The following is a 24409-nucleotide window of genomic DNA, read 5'->3' on the forward strand; positions in this document are numbered from 1 at the left end:
GACTTGCTATAAATATAATAGAAATAATATCATTTCTTTAATGAAGTTAAAGATCTCAAAATTTAATTTAAAATACTCAAGAGCCACAATAATTCGGCCATGAACGTATCTAAAAGACTTCTATATCTACCAAAATTAATCCGTTGAAGAATTGGTGACAGTGTATTCTTAGTAGTCATTTGTCAGGATCACATTGGGATGTATTTGTAAACATTAAGAATCGCCTGTCTGATGGTATACTGTTTCCTCGAAGATAAAGTGTAACTATTCGCTAAACTTTTTTTTATCGTGCTTTAATCCCACAAGGAATTATTATTAATTTATTTAAATGATGATATCGTTTCAGTTGTCGTAACTAACCAGTGACAAAATGATGCAATACGGAGATGAAGAATTGACTGATAAGTCAGCATGTGCTGGTGTACGGGCTGATTTAAAAATGTGTCTTCTACAAAGTGATTGTGTTAAGTTGGTTAGTAATTATATAGCCATCTACTTTTTATAAGTTATAAGGAATTATATATATAGGCTATACGTCGCACCAACACAGATAAGTCTTATGGCGACGATGCGGAAGCGTCCGTGGCCTTAACTAAGGTACAGCCTCAGCATTTGCCTGGTGTGAAAATGGGAAACCACGGAAAATCATCTTCAGGGATGCCGACAGTGGAGTGTGAACCCACTATCTCCCGGATGCAAGCCCTCAGTTGCACGCCTCTAACCGATTGGCCAACTCTCCCGGTACCTAATTATTATTTTTTAAATAAAATACATAATACATAACAGGTGGATCTATAAATATTATAATAATATTTGAAATATACGTCAACTTCAATACGGAACCAAAATTAGAATAGTTTCTTGTAGCCATGTCTAATGCTGACCTGAACACAAATTTCTTCCTTCACGATTAGTCAGTTTGTACGGAAAAGGCCATCAATCCGCCCTATCACATCAGGAGTAACGGCGTGATGGGCCTGTCCTGGCCGCGCATTGTCTTATAGTGACGTGTGCCCTTCTTGAAATCTCTTATGCCACTCGTGCACATGTGAGTTCGCCATACACAGTGGACATGCGACGATGAGTTTTGCGTACTCCAGCACCCTCAATAAAACGAACCACACTTCTTTACTCTTCTTTACTTGCCTCCACTTCTACATTTGGACGAACACACTAAACCAGTCCGCACTCCAGCAAAGACATAACCCAACAACTGTATCCACCTGTGAGTTGTCACTATGCTGTTCTCCTACCACAGCGCTGGCAGTATCGATACGTAACAACAGTTTGCTACCTTTTGCGTGGAATGTGTGTTGTGGCGGGTTTTTGGTTTTCATTTGACTGCCCCTTAAATACGGAAATGTGAAGGTCCAATGATGTGGCCATGCAGAATCTCCCTCTTATAATTTGTTAATACAACTTCCCCCATGAGAAGGCTGCCACTACAAAATAATTATGTCTTCAAAGTCTTTGGTGACTTTGCTAGAAATAAATTTGGAACATAGCATATTGTACAATTCGTCAGTTGCTATTTAGATGATTGCGGATTATGGTTATTGAACCTTGTGTTGCGGCGATAGTGATGTCTTGAAGTCATGTAGAACAACCACCAGAGGCAACTCCCACAGATACACTGTTCTTCGAGCGATGGAGTGACATTGCTGCACAGAAACATTGCAGCATTCAAAAACAGCCCCCCATTCAATCACTCTTTTTTGTCTAGTCCAATAGCCCTCCTTTTCATCAGTAGTCTCCCCTGCTCTAGGTACCCTGTCAAAAACCGTGGGTAGGTCAACTGGGATACAGTCCATTTGACCTGAATCTAAAATATTTGCTAAATCTTGTTGGAATCCTACAGAAAAAACGTTTTCCCAGAGCTTACATGCAACACATATCAAGCTGACTGGCCTATAATTCTCTGCTAGGATATGTGTTTTTCACCACCCAATACAAGATTTTAATGCACTGTCAAAGCTTAATTGTTTTCCCAGCCTTCACCATATGTGGAGCTACATCACTCAGAAGCAGGAGAACTCTTATCATTATTTAAATTTGGCTTCAAGATACCTGAAATTAAAATAGAGTTAGAAAAGTAAATAAATTTTAAAATGAAAATCTGGTTGTCGGCAAGTTAAGTGGGGACGAACATGGAAGACCCCATCTTTATGCAATAATGCTTTGCGACATGCAAATAACTCGATTGTGAAGTCTACCATTGAAATCTCCAAGCGGTAAAAGCTTGTCTATGTTTGGTGCCTAGGTGATAGTTTCAGTCAGCTGGTTATAGAATTGGTTCCTCACATCATCTTCAGGATCTAAGGTTTGAGCATAGGCAGAGATGAGAGTCATAAAGCTATCCCCTGTGAGTGGAATATGGAGCACTATAAATCTCTTGCTGGTTGCAGTGGGAGGAAGTTGATCATCATTAACCAATTTCGCCTTCACAGCAAATCTTATGCCATAAATGCAGTGTTCCTAACATGGAGACCAGTCCGGCCTCGCGGTGTAGGGGGCAACGGGCAACGCGTCTGCCTGTCACCCGGCAGCCCTGGGTTTGATTCCCGGCTGGGTCGGGTTTTTAAAACTGTAAATGATTAATATCCCTGGCCTGGGGACTGGGTATTTGTGTCGTCCTTAAGATTCCTTTCCTCACATTCAACACTCTACACTTCCTCCATTCCAATTACAGCAGGTCATATCACATGGTGCAAGTAGGGCCAAAAGATCTCTATAGGTCGACACCCCGAACAAACAGCATTTTTAAAGAAAACAACAACATGGAGACCAGATGCTGAGTTGCTGGTTTTAGCCTGTCTCGGGTATTTCATTTCCCTAGTACTACCCATATTTAGGAAGCATTCCGCTTCCTGCCACCTGGTCAGATGCCTGATTAAGGAACGGCAACTCCACATGGGGCAAAAGTTGCTAGGAAGTAACCAAGCCACTTGCAGCGCATTTCAGTGGAACATTTACAGCAGCAACTGGCTTGCAGGTCCCATACTAAATTTCTACTGTGTGTCACTTTTTGTGTTCCTGTTTCTCTGTTTACGATTATTTAGTGGGAAATGCATTCCTGAAAGTTCAGTAGTCTGCAGTTGGTCTGTGGATTGCGCTTCCCTGCTTCTATTATTATCAGAGTGCGAACATGTATCTTTGTGGTGTTGATTGTTGTTCTAAGAGGAAAAACACTGGGATTATCACTCCCTTTTGATACTAATTGTTGTTGTCATCAGCCGCTACTCATTTCCGAGAATACTTTTTCTCCTACAATTCTTCTTAAAGTCTGTTGGCTCTGTGGAGATGTCGCTGATGACTGATAAAGCCAGTCTTTGCATGAAACACAGGTCACATCTAATGGTGGGTGGAGGATGGGGTTGGATCTGACGTAGTTTCCGCTTTTCATGGGTTTCAATTTCTTGTCTGCGACGTGCCTGCTTAAACAGTGAGACACTAATTGTAGATAAAATGTACCCGCCAGCTTGCATTTGGGACGTAGTGGGTGTGAACCCCACTGTTGACAGCCCTGAAGATGGTTTTCCATGGTTTCCCATTTTCACACCAGGCAAATGCTGGGACTGCACCTTAATTAAGGCCATGAATGATCCAAATCTTTTCCTATCCCATCATGGCCATAAGACCTATCTATGTCGGTGCGATGGAAAGAAAATTGAAGGGGAAAAAAAACTAAAGAAAGGAAAGAGTCATGAAATGAAATTGCAAACCTTGTACCAACAGTGCAAGGAATGAAATTTATATTTCAAGGCCCGTATCAACTGTAATATATAAATTAAAATATAAAATTTCAACCTATTCAGTACTATATAATGAAATTTTATAGATTAGTTAATTAACATAATATATTTTTAAAATGTATATGTTTTGGCTCTTTGAGCCATTGTCAGCATTGGAGAGGACATACAAATAGCTGTATATTATTAATCTATAAAGTCTGTTTGAGATAATTTAACATCAAATATGTATTAAAAGTTAATGCAGTAAAATACGACAGTAAAATCTTGTGGGAAAAAAAAAAAAAATGCTCCATCCACTGAAGTCTTTGTTTCATCTACATATATAAAATAAGAGTTTTGACTGTACATTGATCAGAATTTTTAAAAAATTGTATTTCTGTATAGTTTATGTCCACAGTAACAAGAAATGCACTTTTTAATTTTCTGTAATTTCTGTATGTATGTATGTATGTATGTATGTATGTATGTATGCGCATCGCGAGAAAACAGCTGAAGAGAATTTAATGAAAATCGGAATGTAAAGTTGGGGAATAAGTCGCTACAATCTAGGTCATAAGTAATTTTATTCACGCTGAGTGAAATGGTAGTTTAGGGGAAGGCCTAAAATTTAATTCTCAAATATTTATGTTATTAGTGGTCCAGTCGATAAAGACTAAATAACTAAAGGTATAGGTCTATAGTATTAAATTTTTTGTAATTTATGTCATAAATTTTTAACGTAGCCTACCGGCTATGATAACAGAGATATTCATAAATTTGGATTTTCTTGCCAAGTCCATATCAGCACAGAGTCACAAGAAAATGGGTACACAGATTTTAATGAAAATCGATAGCCTATGTAAAGTTGGGGAATAAAGAACTACAATCAACGCTATAAATAATTTTATAAGATGCCCTAATATCACAGAGTTGGAAGAAAACTAATTGCGAAAGCCTACAATATAGATAGCTCATTAAATTGATCAGCGATAGTATTACGTTGACCATTGTTTGTTGTGATGTGCTTTGTGTCTTCAGCTGCCACTCATCTCCTATAGATGGGATTACTGCTGCGTACTGAGTATAACAGCCTGTCTGAATATTGATGGGAAGTACCTGGGGAGTTAGATCTCTCTCTTCTTTAACATGCCATCCCTTTCTTCTGGTTCATAAATTTTCTGATACTACTGGTACGTAACACACTGGTTCATCATTGCATTCCAGCTATTCAATCTTTACTCTGAGGCACTGATTAGAATGAGCAGTGTGCACATTTAACGGAATGATGGTGGAGGAGTGTTCGCGGCTGTCTGTGGCCTGGACCATCCGGCACTGGAACTTTGGACTGTTTGATCGGCAGCATAGTACTGTATGTAGGATGCTAATGCCTTCAGTAAAAGGCGAAACATGTCTCATCTGGAAATAAAGATAAATTCCTAATTGTTTAAAATTTTAATGTATTGAATAGGTGATATTACAAACTAATTAGCATCCTACATATAGTATCTTCATTACAGATCCATAATGATTTTTATCACTTGCAACAGCGTAGTACTATTTGTTAAAAGTTAGAAAATGTGCAGTTTTTAATTTTATCGAGTATTTTGTATGATAACATTGCTTTTAATCGCTACATTCCTACTGACATCATTGTATTGATCTATGTTGACTTCAGTTGGGAAAACCACAGAGACAGTCTTTCTGAGAATTCCGTAGCGAAGCACGGGTACATCAGCTAGTAAGTAATAAACTTGACATAATATTGCCATTGTCTCGTATATAGTCAATATGGAATTGAAACGCTGACTAGAAAGTATTCTTAATAACTGTGGCACATAATTTTTACATAAATAGACCTAAAAATTAAGAAAACGAAAGAATCCTATCATGGTGCTATGGGAATGTGTATTGAATATCTACTCACCTCATGGGCCACATTTTATTTATTTATATGATGCGCCTATGCTCTGTTGTTCATAACATGTGAAATAGAATGGCATGCATGTTTTTATATTCTGTGGAAATTTTTAACAATGTGCCATTGTATTGTACATCCATTTTATTGTAACTAACTTAGGTTTTTCTCTCTGCTTGCAGCATAAGAAGACTCCTCGAGAATGCTTACGTGTAACAGATGGTTCTGTACCAGATGAGTGTATGGCCCTTCGCATGACATTTTTTGAATGCAAACGTTCTTTGGTAATTTCATGAACTTAACTATTATACTTGTGGTCGCATAAGATAATCCATAATTTTTTTTTAAATGTGTATGCCATACCCAGTATCCTCTATTATATGAAATTAATTTCATTTGATTGGTCCAGATTGATGGTTGACTACTTTCAACAGGATGGGCAGGTCCACCCATTCAGTACCATATGTTATACTACTACCTTTCCTTTAGGTCATCTTCAGCCTAGAGACATCATTTGGGGAAGATTTAACATGCATACACACTTAACTTAATCTACATGTCACATATCGTATGTGTAAAACTATTTACATTCATTAACTTTAAAGTCCATAATTTGATGTATTTGCACATACTGCTAAAATTCTGTTGATTTCGTATTGTATCTGTATAAAACACTATGTTTTGATCTCTTTTTTTTTTCTTTGCCAGGCTGAGTGGCTCAGACGGTTGAGACACTGGCCTTCTGACCCCAACTTGGCAGGTTCGATCCTGGCTCAGTCCGGTGGTATTTGAGGGTGCTCGAATACAACAGCCTCGTGTCGGTAGATTTACTGGCATGTAAAAGAACTCCTGCGGGACTAAATTCCAGCACCTCGGCATCTCCGAAGACCTTAAAAGTAGTTAGTGGGACGTAAAGCAAATAACATTATAACATTATTCTTCTTCTTCTTCTTTTTTTTTTTTTTTTTTTTTTTTTTTTTTTTTTTTTTTCAGAGTATGAACACCAAACATACCAATTGACAAAGTTAGTTCAACTCTTTAAAATATTTCTCTTGGTATTATTTTGAACATATTGGTGTGTTGTTGCTTGCAATATTTGTAAAATGTAGGTACATTTGACCTTAAACACATTTTGTGTACATACACAGTTAAATGGGTAGGTATATACTGTGTGATTCAGCTGCCCCTTCCAATGTAGATTTATGCAACCCAACTAATGTGCGACATGGTTATAAGGTGACTATTCCCCTACAGGCGTACTGTATGGTACTAATGTCCAGTGAGCACATTTTGCACACGATTTTGAACCCTACCGACAGGTTATATTGTCCGCTTGCAAAACATTACGTCATGTAGCGACGTCCTTTGACCATGTAACTAAGTTAATAAGTCGTCCCTTGTGACCAGGTGTAACGAAGAGGGGAATCAATGCATAAAACGACGTAACAGTGCAGTAATTAATGTCCTGAACACCGAACTGGATGGCGTATGTTCTCTACTCTCATCATACTACCAGCATGTTTCCAGCAGAGTAGTGTAGCAGATATAGTTAGGCATTAGCCTGGCATTTGACGGAATCTGCCATTGGCGGTTCGAATCCTGCGTCATTCAAAAATTTTTGCTTTGGTATTATGTTTGAATGCATAAACACAGGCTCACGTTTGTCAAATCCAAACAGTAGAATGATACTGTTATTCATCTTGTGCCATGCACATACTCTGATGGTTAGGGCCTGAATGTTATCTCTGCTGTCCTTCGGCATGTTTTCCACAGAGGATATGCTCCTCATTTATGGAGAACCAAGACAAAACACCTGCGAGGCACTACGTCTATACCAGGAATGATATCCCGACAAGCAACACCCAGCTGCTGCAACATTCCTCCATGTTGAAAGACGCCCAAGGACAACAGGCGTGATTTCCAAGCAGCCCATTGCGTCTGGTGAAATAAAGGAGGCCGTTCTGGAGGCAGCTCATAATAATCCACACATCAGTACAAAGGCGATTGCACAACAGGTGAACACCAGCAAGCCATCCGTCTGGCAAATACTGCATGAACATAAATTTCACCCGTACCACCTTGCGCTATGCCAAGAGCTCCATAGGTGGGATTTTGAAGCTCGAATGGAGTTCTGTTGGTGGCTGTTTGACAGGCTGGACAGTGATGCAGCATTTGTATTGCACATCTTGTTCTCGGACGAATCGCGCTTCCACAGTAATGGGAATGTCAATCGCCACAACATACACTATTGGAGTCCGGACAGTCCTCACTGATGCAACAGGCGGCCCATCAAGTACGATGGGGAGTGAATGTGTGATGTGGAACCTTTCGGATCTCCTGATTGGACCTTATTTCTTTGAGGGCCATTGGACGGACTCGTGCTACCTGCACTTTCTGTGTCAGCAACTCCCACTGCTGCTGGAGGATGTACCCTTGCACGATCGTTTGACGATGTGGTTGTAACAGGATGGAGCTCCGCCACATTCGACTTTATCCGTTCATAACTATCTGAATGAGGAACTGCCAGGGAAATGGATAGGATGAGGAGGCCCTGTTTCTTGGCCCACCATATCAACAGATTTAACACCGTTAGACTTCTTTTCATGGGGGCATTTGAAGAATGTCGTTTACACTCAAGCACCGGAAAATCCCGACCAGCTCCGGCAACTCATCACGGACGCCTGCCAAGCAATTACACCTGAAATGCTTCAGTGCGCAAGATGGTCTATTGGACACCGGGCCTGAATGTGCATAAACCCAAACGGTCATCACATCGAGCATTTGCTGTGATAAAACATTGTCAGGGCAGTTGTGGTCCTATTATTTCCGGTCCAAATATGTCTGGTCTGCTAACTAATCAGTTCTTCTTAGGGCTACAAACACATTCATTCACACACAATTTGCATGAAAGCGGGTATTGAACTTACGTGCAGTACGTATTAAACAAACATTTCAAAATTATGGAATCTTCGCCCTGGACTTGAACCTTCCACCTCTCACGTAAGCCCTCTCCGCCGCGCCTTCACCAACTACACTATGATTCCGTATGGCACACTGTGCAGTATATAGCATGTATTAGGTTTACTGCGGTCACAGTATCAATTTAGAGTTTTGCTGGTGTGTCAGGTCCATACAATCTAGAAGGCACATGCATGCCTTCCAGTGTTTAATACGAGTATAATATTACAGCATCCTATCATGGTGAGGCGGTAAATACCAAGATATCCAGTTGTATTGTCTAAGTATACTGGCAGGGCAGATGTTTTCAGGATGGAATTATTATTGTGGGTTGCATACAACTACATTGGAAGTGAGGGCTGAATCACACGGTATACTAGAATGTTCTTCGATATACATTTTTTGACTAGTCTTTTTGTCTTATTGTAATATTAAAATATTTGAAATTGATTGTTATGATGAACACTTTATTTGTGATAAGGGACTTACTACTATAATTGTATGGAGACATTCTCGGTTTAAGTACGTGGATTGTTGATCCAATTGAAAAATCTTGATGAATGTTACAGTTGTAAAGTTAAATTGGATTGTTCGAAATTCATTAGAATGTTCTACCGATATGTAAGTCTCTTTTCAATGTATTCTAATATTATTGGGCTGTTTGAAAACATTTTTGTTTTGAAGAACACCTTTTATTCTCCGTTTATGATGAATGATCTTGTAACTGCTTTTGTGAACGTCTGAGGGGACATTCTCAGTTCGAATATGTGGGCCTATTGATCCGGTTGAAATGATCCTTCACGTATTCCGTTTAAATGGGATGTGATCCCACTCCAACATTTACTCTAAATTAATTCAAAATGTATATCGAAGAACATTCTAGTGTACCAGTATTTACCTACCCCATTTAACTGTGTACGTACACAAAATGTGTTTTAAGATCAAATGTACCTATATTTTATAATAATACCAAGAGCAATATTTTTTAAAGTGTTGAAGTAACTTGGTCAATAGGTATGTTTAGTGTTCATATTCTGAAAAAAAATGTTTAGGATCAAAACATAATGTTTTATACAGATAGAATATCAACTCAACAGAATTTTAAGACATATGTGCAAATACTTCAAATTACATGGACTTTAAAGTTAATGAATGTAAATAGTTTTAGACATACTATATGTGACATCTTAGATTAAGTTAAGTGTGTATTCATGTTATATCTTTCCCAAACGATGTATCTTCATGATGATGCTTGTTGTTTAAAGAGGCCTAACATCTAGGTCATCAGCCCCACAATGTATCTAGGCGCAAGATGACCTAAAGGAAAGGTTCCACGACTTCCTTCTGCGCCCAACTTCACAGTGATCTTGATTTTCCTGTATAATATAAGCTAAAGGTGGTATTTGTTTCCTCGTGTAATTTTACGGAAATATTCTAATTTCCAACATTTTATCAGTTTTAATAACTCTCGCTCAGATGCTGCTGTTAATTTGTTTATTATCCTTGTTATCCCTCTCTGCTTAGAAAATTGTGTAACTCATCAAATTCAAGTTTGTACCATAACAGGCTACATGTGTTGAACATACAACCAATATTGTATTTCAGTAATTCATGTGGAATGTGATTATTGAAAATTCTTTCTTGCTGTACTGGTTAGTTAGAACCTATTATCAATATTGCTACAGCTCCTGTTTGGATCAGTGGTAGAGCGTCAGCTCTCATATTCCAAGATGTAGGTTTGGACCCGGGTGACACATTTTGGTGTTAAACTGACAGAATGAATTAAAACTTAATTGATTGATCATTGATCACCCAACAGAGATTCTTTGTATGCCATCTGGTAGACTGAAATGGAACGTTGAATGTAACACACCGGTGTCAGATCAAAATGGCTGCACACAACTGAGGCCTTGCAGTTATTTCTATTTTACTACAGATATGTCCGGCTCCTTGGCTAAATGGTTAGCATGCTGGCCTTTGGCTCAAACGGTCCCGGGTTCAATTCCCGGTCAGGTCAGGGATTTTAACTGTCAGTAGTTAATTCCTATGGCTCAAGGGCTAGGTGTTTATGATGTTTTCAGCTTGATTTAATCTTCGATAGGGCCCCATCCTCACAGACGCGCAGGTCCTCTATATGGTGTCAAATCGAAAGACCTGCACCAGGCCTCTCTGGAGGCCACACGCCATTATTGCTACACATGTTATTAGTATTTATGGAATGAAGTTGATAGATATAAACTACAGTAAAAAGCAGAGCCATGAAGGCCCTTGGAGGAATGGAAGGTAAAGGCTTCCACTATCCTTCACCTCAGCACTTAGTGGGATAAAGTGGTTAGCTCTATTTTTGGCCACATATGTTCCCAAGAATTAACCTGGTACTCATTTTTAGTGCAGGTTGAGTGAACCTCAGGGTCTTGTGCCGCTCCAAAAGTGGTAATCTCGTTTTTAAACTTGTTCTACTTCCTGATGGGGAATTGAACCCATGTCCTTCTGGGTGAACGTAGCCTGACTTTACTGTCTTGTCCAGCAAGCCTCTTTAAAACTATAGTGCCATTAACAATTTCATTAATAGCAATAGAATACATGATTTGATGAAGAATGGATTCTGAAATACTGTATGTGTTGATATTCCTTGCATTTATTTATTATGTCATTATACAGTATTCTCACTTTACAAGGAAACTTCTGCATCATTCAGCTGCTGGCTGACTTCTGCTCCCCCGACTGTACAAAACAGCCCAGCAGTTAGTTGCTTCTGAGAATTTTTTACCGGAACGTGTGTACAACTGTTGTTTGTGTATTAACTCTTATACGCTCAGCGAGCCGATCTGTCGGCTCGAGTGGTATTGCTTAAAACACTCAGCGTGCCGATCTATCAACTCTGCGTTCGGATGGCTGTATTAATACCTTAAAGGACTCCCAGATGTTAGGAAAACAGAGCAAGGGTACCTTTTGGATTTAGTTTACACTTTTCTTGAGAGATAGAGACACTAAGCTCATGTGTTTGAAACAAATGAAGTTATCAAACCGCATATGTTTACTGCATGGCGAGCTGAAGTGTGCTGCTTGCGAGTGTAATCTTCTTTAAGCTTCAAAATATGTTTTTTCCTTTGTCGTATTGTTTCCATTTTAATAGTAGTTTATTGTTATATTTTGTTTATAGTCAACCTTTATTGGTGTTCTCAAGTGAAGTTTAGTTTAACATTCTGTGTTATTAGATTTTCGTGCCACGAATAGGCCTAAATTTTTTAAATGGCTGGGCCAAGTTCTAGGCTAAATAATTCCAAAGTCTTAGATTATTTAGATGCTTTAGATGATGACAGTGATTTTATAGCCGATAGTGATTCGGATTTTAGTCCAACTCATTGGCTGAATGGTTAGCGTTGAGGCCTTTGGTTCAGAGGGTCCCGGGTTTAATTCCCGGCCGGGTTGGGGATTTTAATCACCTTTGATTAATTCTTCTGACCTGGGGACTGATTGTTTGTGTTTGTCCCAACACACTACACTACCAGCCATCACAGAAAAACGCGATAGTGATTACATCCCTTCATACCTTGGGTTGGCATCAGGAAGGGCAACCGGGCGAGTTGGCCGTGCGCGTAGAGGCGCGCGGCTGTGAGCTTGCATCCGGGAGATAGTAGGTTCGAATCCCACTATCGGCAGCCCTGAAGATGGTTTTCCGTGGTTTCCCATTTTCACACCAGGCAAATGCTGGGGCTGTACCTTAATTAAGGCCACGGCCGCTTCCTTCCAACTCCTAGGCCTTTCCTATCCCATCGTCGCCATAAGACCTATCTGTGTTGGTGCGACGTAAAGCCCCTAGCAAAAAAAAAAAGGCAGGAAGGGCATCCGGCCATAAAATAGGGCCAAATCCCCACGTGTAACACAGTTCGCACCCGCGAACCCACAGGTGCGGAAAAGCAGTAGAAAAAGAATAAGAAGAGTGATTCGGATTTTACAGATAGTGATGGTAGGAGAATATTTTCCAAAACAAATGCGAACTCCGGAAGGTACGTGTACAGTTCTTTACGTCAGGTGCTATAACTCATGACTAAATAAGAATACAGAAAACAAAATTATATCGTATTATACAGAATTCAATGCTCTTATTTTCAGAATGACTGATCAACAATATCACAATATCGTATTTGAAAACCAATTTTAATTTTTTGTTAAATAGTTTCCTTTTTTTAAATTTTTTTTCAGTAAAATATGCCATGAACAATTTTGGGATTTTTTTTCCTAAAACTATATTGAATGGTGTACTATTAAAATTTTTTAAAATTTTGTATCTGAGGATTTCTTTATATGGCAACTTTTTACATTTTAACATGCATAATCATGAAAAATGGTCTGAGTGTTTTGGGCTTGACTGGTGAAAATAGCCTGAGAGCAAAAGGGTTAAGTAATCAACTGGAAAATTAATTATTTGTTAGAACATCAAATTTACTTGGTGGAATGTTACTTAAAAAAACTATTACTATTGAAGATTTATTTGGAGATTTGCTCATAATTATTTATTTGTTAGAACATCAAATTTACTTGGTGGAATGTTACTTAAAAAACTATTACTATTGAAGATTTTTTTGGAGATTTGCTCATAATTATCCTGACTAGCATTTCTGAAAATCTTGTGTTTTGAAGTTGATGAAAAAGTGGTTTACAACAGGTTCAGTTTGTGATGTACAGAGGAACTGTAAAAGACAAAACACATCCATATGGTCAGCTCACAAAGCGGCCAGACTACTGAAATTTCGACCATGTCTATCTACCTCCCTACAGTGCTGTGTTATAAGAATAAATACGAGCTGGACGGCGTAGAAGTGAGTGGTCTCATGATCGGTGTGAGAGGGACAGTCCCAAAGAAGATGAGGAGATCATTGACTAGCGGATGAAAGCATTCCATGGGTTCTCTTTTGAAACTCGGACACTGTTCATATTTGCCAGACTAACACAAAATTTACTTTCATTGTTTTATTTTTGAATGTGAAATTGATTTTGCATATTCTTTGTCTTAGGCAGCATCCAAGTGGAGGAAGATTTCGAAAAAAGAAAAAAAAGAAAAAAGAAAGATCTGTGCAAGAACTTCATCTGACAGATTTTGCTGCGGTTGGTTTCATGGAAGATTTTACAGTGGAAATTTGGATTCACAGCTAATGTTTATATCTGATGAGGCATAGTTCCATCTTTATGGTCATATAAATTCTCAAAATGTGTGATTGTGGAGTACTGAGAACCCGTGTACAGCAAGTGCCATTGCATCCCATTAATAAAATAGGAGAATGGTGTGTGGTAAGTGCGGGGTGGATAATTGGGCCTATATTTTTCAATGATCGCGTGAATTCAGGTGTGTGTGAGAACAGTTTTGCTACCATTTATTAATGAACTGATGCAGGAAGAAAAGGATTATGGATATTTTCAACGGGACGGTGCCACTGCCCGTACCACTCTTAATTCTATAGACACTTATGTCCAGTTTTTGATGTTGCGTAGTATAGTTTTTGATGACCGGATGATTAGTTCGGTTTTATGGCCCCCTGGATCAGCCGACCTAACTTACTGGGGTTATTATCTTTGGAGAACCCTAAAGGGCAAAGTTTACCAAAATGATCTCTGTACTGTAGAACCACTGATGGCAGAAATAACACATGTAATACAGTCTGTTACTGAAGTGGAATTGCAGAAAGTGGTAAATAATTTGTTCAACTTTAGGAGAACTTGAGTTAGAAGCATACTGAGAGGATCTGTCATCCGTCATTTTGACAGTTATGAAACATAAGTGTCAATTATGGTCTGACAAATCATGAATATATTGTGCAATGTTAATAATTTTCTATCTTATAGAGCAAAAATACACAATTATACAATGTAATTTAATATGATTAAGAGCATACTGTGGAAGAGAAACAACTTTCTCACATTCATTATCTGTTCTTTCCTCTCCAGCCTTCATCATCATAAAATTTTGCACAATTAGTGTACTGAACACTGCTGGAACAATCCAGCTGCAAACTCAAATCTGGAACAGTTCAACTACAACATCCATCGTCACATTTGACACAAGTACTGAATAATCTGGAGCAAGGTCCACACACATACCTGTCACACTTGTAGTGAGATCTGTTCTTGCCTCTGCAGCCTTCGATCTGGCAAGTCTTTCTCACTAAACTTATATGTGAAAGTGGATTAGGAACATACAGTGGGCATCTTGCCAGTGCCAGTGTGTATGGCATGGAAAATGAAGTCCTGAAGAGATATTTTCTCACCTGTGACTGCATGGTAAATGATGCATGCATTTAAGATTATCTGAGACATTAAAAAATACATGTCTGTGCCATCTGCGACATCCATATTTAGTTGTATGTAGGCGGGACATCTGATCAAGAATATCTGCTCTGAACTTAGTAGTAGTATTATAAAACTTGGCACCGTTTCTGGAGGAAGCTTTTTTGTTCATGAGCCTGGCGAGGGCGCTAACGGTGACTGAGTCGTGAACAGGCTCAGAACCCAGTGAGCCTAATAAAGCTGAGTTTGTCCAGATAAATCTCATCAGGCTGACTGAGCTTGAAATGTGTTTGAGCCATGTCACAGCAAGTGTCATGTTTGGGATTCACCAGACTCAAAATCGTGGTGTTGCTGACTGTGCATTGTTGGTGGTTTATACTGATGCTGAAATTGCAAAATATCATTTAGGTGCTCACTTGAACATTGTTAAAGATTATTTGCATCATATAACACTGTTTCTAACCAAGAAAGAGCAGCAGCAGTTGCAAGTCTTTGAGAATAAAGTTTATAGAAAAATATTTGGCCCATAGTTCAATCCTATCTCCCAAAGCTGACAGAAAAGATCTAATTATGGGATTTACACCCTCTCTCAACAACACACTCTAATAGGTGTGATAGAATCCAACAGGTTGTGCTCGGCTGGACATGTACTGAGGATGCAGGATAACAGAGCACCAGTAGATCTCTACAAGGGATCTCTTAATGGGAAAAGCATCTGGAAGAAGGAGATCAACAAGGTATGCCGGACCCTCCAAATTGGTAACTGGGAAGAGCTGGCTCAAGATCGAAGAGGTTGGAAGAGGATTGTGAGATCGGCACAAGAACTTCACATCCCTCAGAAGCCTACGGAGTGAATGTGAGTGGGTGGGTATATAGCACTGTTGTAAGCCTCATCAACATTATAGTCATTTGAACGCAAAATGTTTACATGGCAATTTAATCAGAAACAAAAGATATTGTTGTGGAGACACAGATTTCAACTGTTAATGATTGGAACTAACATTGCCTGGGTTTTGCTGACGATTTAGCATTACTAGCAGTGGACATAAAAGAAGCAAAAACCCAGATATCAGAACTTCAAAACATTGCAAATAAAATTGGCCTCAAAATATCATTTGAAAAAACAGAAATTATGCCCCAAAAACCAACACAGCTAAAAGAAGTCACCATAAATGGTAATAAAATCAAAATAGTAACTCAGTTTAAATATCTTGGAGAAGTAATAACACATAACTTAAATGAAAAAATCTCAATCCAAGTAAGAACAAATAGATTAGCTAAAGCACAAAAATTAACATGGGATATCTACAAAAAGAAATGTCTATCAATAAATACAAAAATAAAACACTACAACACAGTTATAAAACCGGAAGCTACATATGCAGCAGAAACACTCTTTTACCTGAATAAACAATCAAAGACTGACAGACTTCAGAAAATTGAAAGGAGGATTGGAAGAACCTGTATCAACAAAAAATATCAGAAAGATGGACAGTGGCGGTTAATACCTAACAAAGTCGTGTACAAAGAGCTAGAACCCATTACAGATACTATGCGTAAGAGGAGACTGGGATTCTTTGGACATATCATGAGGATGCAGGACTCGAGACTTCTGAAACAACTAGTACAACACAATCTCGTCTCAAAAAATACCACAACAGGATGTAAATGGATCAGAGAAGTAAGAGAGGATCTGAAGGAAATAGGTCTTACAACAGAAGACACCAAAAATAAGATAAAATTGAATACAAAACTCAAGAATACAAACCTCCGCTTTACCCTTACACAAAACAAACCAACAACACGCACATTTTCAACTGAGGAAAGGGCACGAAGATCGGAGCGTCTGAAGAAGTACTGGGAGGACCGCAAAGCCCGAACAATCCCTTCAAAGAGACCTGAACGACGGACTGACTAAAGTGATCCTATGTGGTCATAAAAGAAGAAGAAGAAGAAGAAGAAACTAACATTATGGAACTTGGCAAATTGGACGTTGTCTGCGGTGTTGATGTGACATGTGGATGTGATTGTCTGAAAGACGAACTATTGGGAAGGTATTCCTTTAGCACCACCAAATGGATGCAAGAGTTTGCAACTTTCAGTCTGTTGTGGGAACAGGGGGCTTTTGATCTATTTATCTTGAGTAGCTATGCCGACCTTGGAGGAAACTGAACTGACTTATAACTCATGCTGGAAGGTATTCAGTGGTGGGGCTGTCATCACTTTTGGGCTGCAATGCGCAGGATTCTGAATGATGTTCTCCATTGTTATTGCTGAAAGTAATGAGCGAAGAGCTCATATCCAGAGTGACTCCTGCAAGCATATGCTTCAGCTTGAGATGGACTTGGGTACTTCCCACCTCAATCGTTAGACCATAACTGAAGAAGTAAATGAATTGATCGAAAGGCGTTAGGCCTAACCAAAGAAGACGCAATTAATATTGTAATTAATTGTACTCCAGGGGCCATTGACCTTAGATGTTAGGCCTCTTTAAACAAGAAGCATCATCAATTGTACTCCCTTTTTGCCGTTTTGGGAAATACAGCTCCTAAAATCTCCAGTATATACTTGATATAAAATTGATGATTTTTTGGGTCATGAGGCCTAGTTTGATGCAGCATTCCATGCCACCCTATTGTTCCTTCTTTGTAACTACTACATCCTACATACTCTATGCTGTAACCTGTTCGTCATGTTCATGCTATTGGTCAACTTCTACTGTTCTTACCATGTACACTTCCCTCAAAAACTAACTGAACAAGTCTTGACTGTCTTAAGATGTGTCCTGTCATTCTGTCTCTTCTGGTAAAACAAATTACCAAATCTGTCTCCTCTCACCAATTTGATTCAGTGTCTCTTCATTCGTGATTCGATTTACCCATCTCACCTAGAGCATTCTTCTGTAACACCACATTTCAAGAGCTTCTATTCTCTTTGTTTCTGAGGTTGTTATTGTCCATGTTTCACTTTCATACAATGCCACTCTCCAGACAAATGTCTTCAAAAACATCTTTCTAATTTCTTACAGTATCAGTGTTTGAAATGAGCAAATTTGTTTTCTTAAAAAAGGCCTTCCTAGCGTGTGCTAGTCTGCATTTTATGTCCTCCTTACTTCTCCTATTGTTAGTTATTTTACTACCCAAGTAACAATAATTACCGACTTCCGTGAAAAAATTTCCTAATCCAATATTTCCTGCCTCACCTGAGTTGGTTTGACTGCACTCCATTACTTTTGTTTTGGATTTACCAGGCGAGTAGTTTATGCAGTTAGGGGCATGCAGCTTTGACCTTGCATCCAGGAGACAGTGGGTTCGAACCCCACTGCCGGCAGCCCTGAAGATGGTTTTCCGTGGTTTCTCATTTTCACACCAGGCAAATGCTGGGGTTCTCCCTTAAAGCCACGGCCATTTCCTTCCCACTCCTAGCCCTTTCTTATCCCATCGTCGTCGTAGGACCTATCTGTGTTGTTGCGACATAAAGCAAATTGAAAAAAAATGTTTTGAATTTATTTTTCATCATGTACTCTTTCCCCAAGAAGTATTCATATCATTCAGCAATGTCTCCAGATCTCCTTCCGGCTCAGATAAAATAGTAAAATAACAGTGTAGATTTCCTCTCCTTGAATTGTGATTCCCCTTCCAAATTTCTCTTTGATTTCCTTCACTGCATGTTTTGTATAAATATTGAAAAGGAGGACAAACTGTAGCCTTACTTCCCTCCTTTCTGGATTGCTGCTTCTTTTTATAGCCTTTAATTCTTATCGCTGCAGACTGATTTTTGTACAGATTGTAGATAATCCTGTCTCAGTATCTGATCCCGATCACCTTCAGAATGTCAAATAGCTTGGTGCAATGAACATTATTGTATGACTGAGTGAGTTGGCTGTGTGTATAGGGGTGTGCAGCTCTGAGCTTACATTTGGGAGATTGTGAGTTCAAATCCCAATATCGGAAGCCCTGAAGACGGTTTTTTTGGAAGCCGTGAAGATGGTTTTTCGTGGTTTCCCATTTTCATATCAGGAAAATGCTGGGGCTGTACCTTTATTAAGGCCATGGCTACTTCCTTCGCGTTCCTAGCGCTTTCCTGTACTGTCGTCGCCATAAAACCTATCTGTGTCGGTGTGATTTAGGCATAAGGCAAATTATAAAAGTAATAATAACTGGATGGCACTTCACCGTTATCATACATCTTGCATTCAAAATAGAATAACTATCCCATGCCGGTCTCTCCTAAGGTAATCAGGATTTCTGAACGTATGTCATCAATTCCAGATGCCTTGTTCCTCTTTAAGTGTCTCAAGGCTTTATCAAATTCTGATCTGAAAATTGGGTCTCATGTTTTATCAGCATCAACAGCCTGTTCTTGTTCCAGAATCGTATCATTACTTCTTTCCCTTAATACGATTAATTTGATCATGCCATCTTTCTGCCTTGTCTTCTTTCTCTAGAAGTAGTTTTCCATCTGAGCATTTAATATTCATACATCTAGTTTTCCTTTCTCTAAATGTTCAATTTATTTTCCTATATGCAGCATTCCACTTTTCCTACAATCATGCAACCTTCTACATAATTGCTGTTCTCTTTCTTTCATTCTTTCTTTAATTGCTTGTACCGTATTCTTTTGTGCCTTCCTCGTTTTTTGCATTCTTGTACTTTTCCTGTTCATCCTCTTGTGTTTACTAGAGCCTTTTCATATAGTCCTTGTGCAACATATTCCTTGAAACAATCTTTCACACTCTTTTCCTTCAACTTGTCTAAATCTCGCCTCCTTTGCATCCTTCCTCTCCTCAATTTTTTCTTCTTCAGTTGGCATTTCATAACCACTACGGTGTGATCAGAGTCCGTGCCTACTCCTGAGAAAATCTTGAAATCCAACACCTGGTTTCTGAATCTCTTCCTAATCGTAATGAAGTCTGTTTGATAACTTCCAGTGTCTCCAGATTGTATCCATGTATACAACCGTCATTTTTGGTTTCTGAACCAAATATTAGCAAGAAATACATTACGATCAGTGCAGAATTCTACCAGCCGACTTCCTCGTTCATTCCTTTGTTCCAGTCTGAATTCTCCTACTGCATTACCTTCTGTTCTTTGGCCTACCACTGCTTTCCAATCTCTCATCACAATTAGATTATCATTTCCTTTTCCATGTTTTATTAAATCTTCTAACTCTTCATTTATTTTTATCACCCTCTGAATTAGTAGACACTATTGTGGGAGGCAATGGCTTGGCGTTGATCTTGACAACAAGAATACGTTCACTATGCTGGTCATAGTAAATTACCCCCTGCCCTGTTTTCTTATTTATAGTTAAACCAATTCCTGAATTTCCCTTATTTGATTTTGTATTAATAATCCTGTAGTTACCAGAACAAAATTCCTGCTCTTCTCGCTGATGTACTTCACTTAATCTAACTTTAGCCTATCTATTTCCCTTTTCAGATTCTCTAACCTATCATAACGATTGTAACATCCCGTGCTGCAACGTGCAGAATGTCAGTATTCATGTTTCCTCTTGTGTTGTCCCTTCTTGGAGATCTGAGTGGGGGACTATTTTACCTCTGGGATATTTTACCCTGGAGGAAGCCATCATCAATTCATCATTTATACAGAGAGAGCTGCATGTCCTCAGTCGTTAGCTGTGGCTGTGGTTTCCCGTTGAAATCAATCATTTAGCAGTATCGACATACTTAAGCCATGTCAAATGTTAATAGGCCATACTGGTCTATTATCTTGACTGCCATCCTAGCAACTTCTGAAAGGCAGCTACCCCCTTTCGATGAATCATTTTTTAATTTGGCCTTTCAACAGATACTCATCTGATATGGTTGCATGTATGGCTTGGCTACTTTCTTCATTGGGACGCACAAGGCTACCCACCACGTGGTTCACAGGGGAGAATAAAATTGAACCCATATTAGTTCAACGATGATGATGTAGAGGACAAGGACAGAGAAGGAGATATGGAAAGAGTCAAATCCCTTGCCAAGGGGATGAGTTTTTAGTTGTTTCATTGGTGAATAAGGAACCCTAAAATATGATGTGCTTGTTTTGAAGGGCAATTGTCTTCTGTAAGTATTAATGCATTTCTGAATTTCTTTTAGCATGACAAAGTATACATACATGGCAACAATTCTTGTAACTTTACAATGATCAGAAAGTTTGTTGTTTCATATACAGTAGGTATCTTAGATGAAATGAAATGGCGTATGGCTTTTAGTGCTGGGAGATCCCAGGACGGGTTCAGCTCGCCAGGTGCAGGTCTTTTGATTTGACGCCTGTAGGTGACCTGCGCGTCGTGATGAGGGTGAAGACAACACATACACCCAGCCCCCATGCCAGGGAAATTAATCAATGATGGGTAAAATTCCCGACCCTGCCGGGAATCGAACCCGGGACCCTGTGACCAAAGGCCAGCACGCTAACCATTTAGCCATGGAGCTGGATGGTATCTTAGATCATTACAGCTAACATAAAGTTTATCTTCTAAAGGTTTACTTTGATTTCTCGAAGTGATACTTGTGAAGGTACCTAATATGTGATTTATAATTAATCTTCTTCTTCTTTTTTACAACTTTTACTAAACCTGTGGGGTCGCGGGTGCGAACTGTGTCGCAAATGTGGATTTGGCCCTGTTTTACAGCCGAATGCCCTTCCTGACGCCAACACTATATGGGGGAATGTCATCACTGTTGCGTGTTCCTTTAGTGGTTGATAGTGTAGTGTGTTGTGTGAATATGAAGAGGGAGGTGTTGGGACAAACGCAAACACCCAGACCCTGGGCCAGAAGAATTAATCAGAGGCCATTAAAATCCCCAACCTGGCCAGGAATCGAACCGAGGACCCTCTGAACCGAAGGCCTCAACGCTGACCATTCAGCCAATGAGTCGGACTGTGATTTGTAATTAATAAACTAGATCAAATCCCCGAACGGCCATGGTCTACCAAGCGACCTTTCTTCAGCCCAAAGGATTACAGATAACGAGTTGTCATGTAATCGGCATAATGAATCCTCTCGGCCATTACTTTTAGCTTTCTAGACCAGCGTCACCATACCCCGTCAGACAGCTCCTCAGTTGTAGTCACTTATGTTGAGCGGACCTTGAACTAGCCCTCAGATCCAGGAAAAAGTCCCTGACCTGGCCGGAAATCGAACCCCAGGTCCTCCGGGTAAGCTGCAGGCACGCTACCCCTACACTGCAGGGTCAACATTAATAAGTATTGTTACATAATATGAGTAACATCTAGTTATGCAGTGCGTCTGGTGAGTATTTATGCATCCTTCAAGAAAATAGTGTTACTTGTAGAACATTTTCTGCTTTTCATTTTTTAAAACACATGTATGTTATTAGTAGCAAAAACATATACCAATATAGTTTACATAGTTTTGATGCGTAAAGCATTATTCATATAAAGATTGATGCTTTTATAGATTTACTGATGCACACTTATTAACATTGCGCAGAGTGTATGTCTAAGTTGTGGTCTATGGTATTTATGCGGTATTGTTCATTGTTCAGCTCAGCTTGACATAACACACAGCAGCACAGCTCAGCTGTTCCAAGTTCTGCCAGATGTGTGAAGTTCGTACTTTCAAAAGTATGGAGTATTTTCTGTAATCTGTAAAGGCCCTGACCGATGTTCATGAGCAAATACTCCCTACAGTTTTCACAAAATTAAAGTCTCAAATTTGTCATGCTTTCGGGTTGTTTTTAACTCAAAGTTGGAGTCTTCTAGTTCTATTTCTCATCCTCTGGCACTGTCCCTACCACCCAGGTGATGAACACGGTGAACTGTTGAAATCGCAGAATGAACAACAGCATTTTTTTTCTGTCTGGCACTTCTTGCACGAAAGACCTATTGTGTATCAGCGACAAGCTCTGCCTGTAAACATGACTTGAGTGCTGTAGGGTATTTAATGTCAAAACAGGAGTCAATTATTCTCCTGTTGCTTAACCACCGATCCACAGAGGAAGCTGTTTCAAGCAATAGCCTATAAACATGCTGTCGAGACCTGAGTCACGGTATAATACGGTATAACCAATACAGATTTTTGAATGATAAACTTTGGTGCTATGGCAATTTGTCCTAAAGTTTCGTTGCATTTATGACAACCTCAAACTGACTGAAAATGAAGGGAAATTTCATTCCAATAGACATTAATAGTCCAAACTTACCTGTCTGAATTCATTTGCTCTATTTGCTATTCAAAAATTCCACTTCAGACATAGCCTATAATAATTTGTAAACTGTGAAGGAAATTCCATTACAAACTGTTGTATTTATCTTCTTTGTTTCAGCTGGACAACAGGCAGAGGTTCAGAGGGAAGAAAGGCTATTGACTTCTACATGAAGAAGAATTTGAATAAATGTTAAACTTTGTGTTTGTATTGAAGCTAGTTTGTAAATAAGATATATATTCGACTTAAGCTATAATACAATGTGAGACCTTAAAACTAAAATATACAGGGTCTTTGTTTTATATTGTAATCAGTATTAACAAGTCTCCCCTCCACAGTATTCCCATCATCCCCCAAAACTCGATCAACTAACTTTCTTGTAGAACATATTCTGGACTGGCGTTTGCAGTGACTTGATGTTGGTAACGGCTAATGACACACTAAAGAATTATAAGTTAAAAATATAATTTAAAAAAAGTTGGTGGTAATGATGATCTTCCTGTCTCAAAAGAAGTCATATTTTCTAACTCATTTGCCTAAAATGTAGTCTTTATTAAAAGGAAATAGCAAGGATGCTTGAAGTGTTATGTATCTTCTAGTGCTTGTGCTGATTTTCTTGTGGATGATATTGTATACAGTTAGCTATCCCATCATCACCACAAAACCTATCTGTGTCGGTGCGACGTAAAGCAAAGTGTAAAAAATAAAATAAAATCTTTCTGTTTCTCTCTCTTTCCTTGTTGACCTGTCATTGTATTAATCCCGTTGTGTGTTCTTTTTCTTGTTCCTTTTTGTGTATTGTAATGAGTTGGTGGGGTAGTAGGTAATTAAATATTTGACTGGTAGCTTCTGCACTAGGATTTATGTACAGTATTCTCATAACAACCACTAACACAAGTACTCCCTTATTCTCTCTGTTCACTCGCACTAGCGCTACAGACTAATACTATAAGTCACACAGTTCATGGAAACATGCATTTGTACTGAATCATTTGTACGCTAGGGCAGTTCACTGTACACTGTATTCCAAAGGCGGCCGCACACTACACAGTTCGTGCGCACGAAACACAGTCCTACATTCACACAGAGGATATTGTTTGTTCTTCAAGGTCCCATGTCACTCTTCTGCTGTATTCTTCCTCGCCATTAAGCTGGACAACTCGTATCCGCCGTCAGCATCACTTCCAACATTACTCAGTGCTCCACAGCACTGTCACTCAAAGGACTGAATGGTATTGCTCTCAGACTGAGCTCAAGCTGAACTGGCTCTTGTCTGTTTGCCGCCTTTATATAAGAAGACCAAACGTTCCAGAATGGTCTGGTATCTGGATACATCTAGAA

General features: G+C 39.1%; 1 protein-coding gene across 2 annotated transcripts; it reads left to right on the forward strand.

The window, feature by feature from the left end:
- Nucleotides 1–181: 181 nt before the first annotated feature.
- On the forward strand, nt 182–23800 carry LOC136866999 (cytochrome c oxidase assembly factor 5). 2 transcript variants are annotated; one of them, XM_067144097.2, is made up of 4 exons: nt 182–260; nt 347–472; nt 5829–5930; nt 23189–23800. In XM_067144097.2, the coding sequence occupies exons 2-4, from the start codon at nt 371–373 to the stop codon at nt 23228–23230; spliced, it is 246 nt and encodes an 81-aa protein (XP_067000198.1). In that variant the 5' UTR covers nt 182–260; nt 347–370; the 3' UTR covers nt 23231–23800. The 2 variants fall into 2 exon arrangements, with proteins under 2 accessions (XP_067000198.1, XP_068083093.1); XM_068226992.1 differs by having other exon boundaries at nt 188–234.
- Nucleotides 23801–24409: the final 609 nt, after the last annotated feature.

The sequence above is a fragment of the Anabrus simplex genome, chromosome 3 (genome assembly GCF_040414725.1).
Source record: "Anabrus simplex isolate iqAnaSimp1 chromosome 3, ASM4041472v1, whole genome shotgun sequence".
Lineage (NCBI taxonomy): Eukaryota > Metazoa > Arthropoda > Insecta > Orthoptera > Tettigoniidae > Anabrus > Anabrus simplex.

Coding starts and splice junctions, on each gene's coding strand:
- LOC136866999 (XM_067144097.2), top strand. CDS start 371: ATGATGCAATACGGAGATGAAGAATTGACTGATAAGTCAGCATGTGCT. Junction 473..5,828: donor AAAGTGATTGTGTTAAGTTG/GTTAGTAATTAT, acceptor CTCTGCTTGCAG/CATAAGAAGACTCCTCGAGA. Junction 5,931..23,188: donor TTGAATGCAAACGTTCTTTG/GTAATTTCATGA, acceptor TCTTTGTTTCAG/CTGGACAACAGGCAGAGGTT.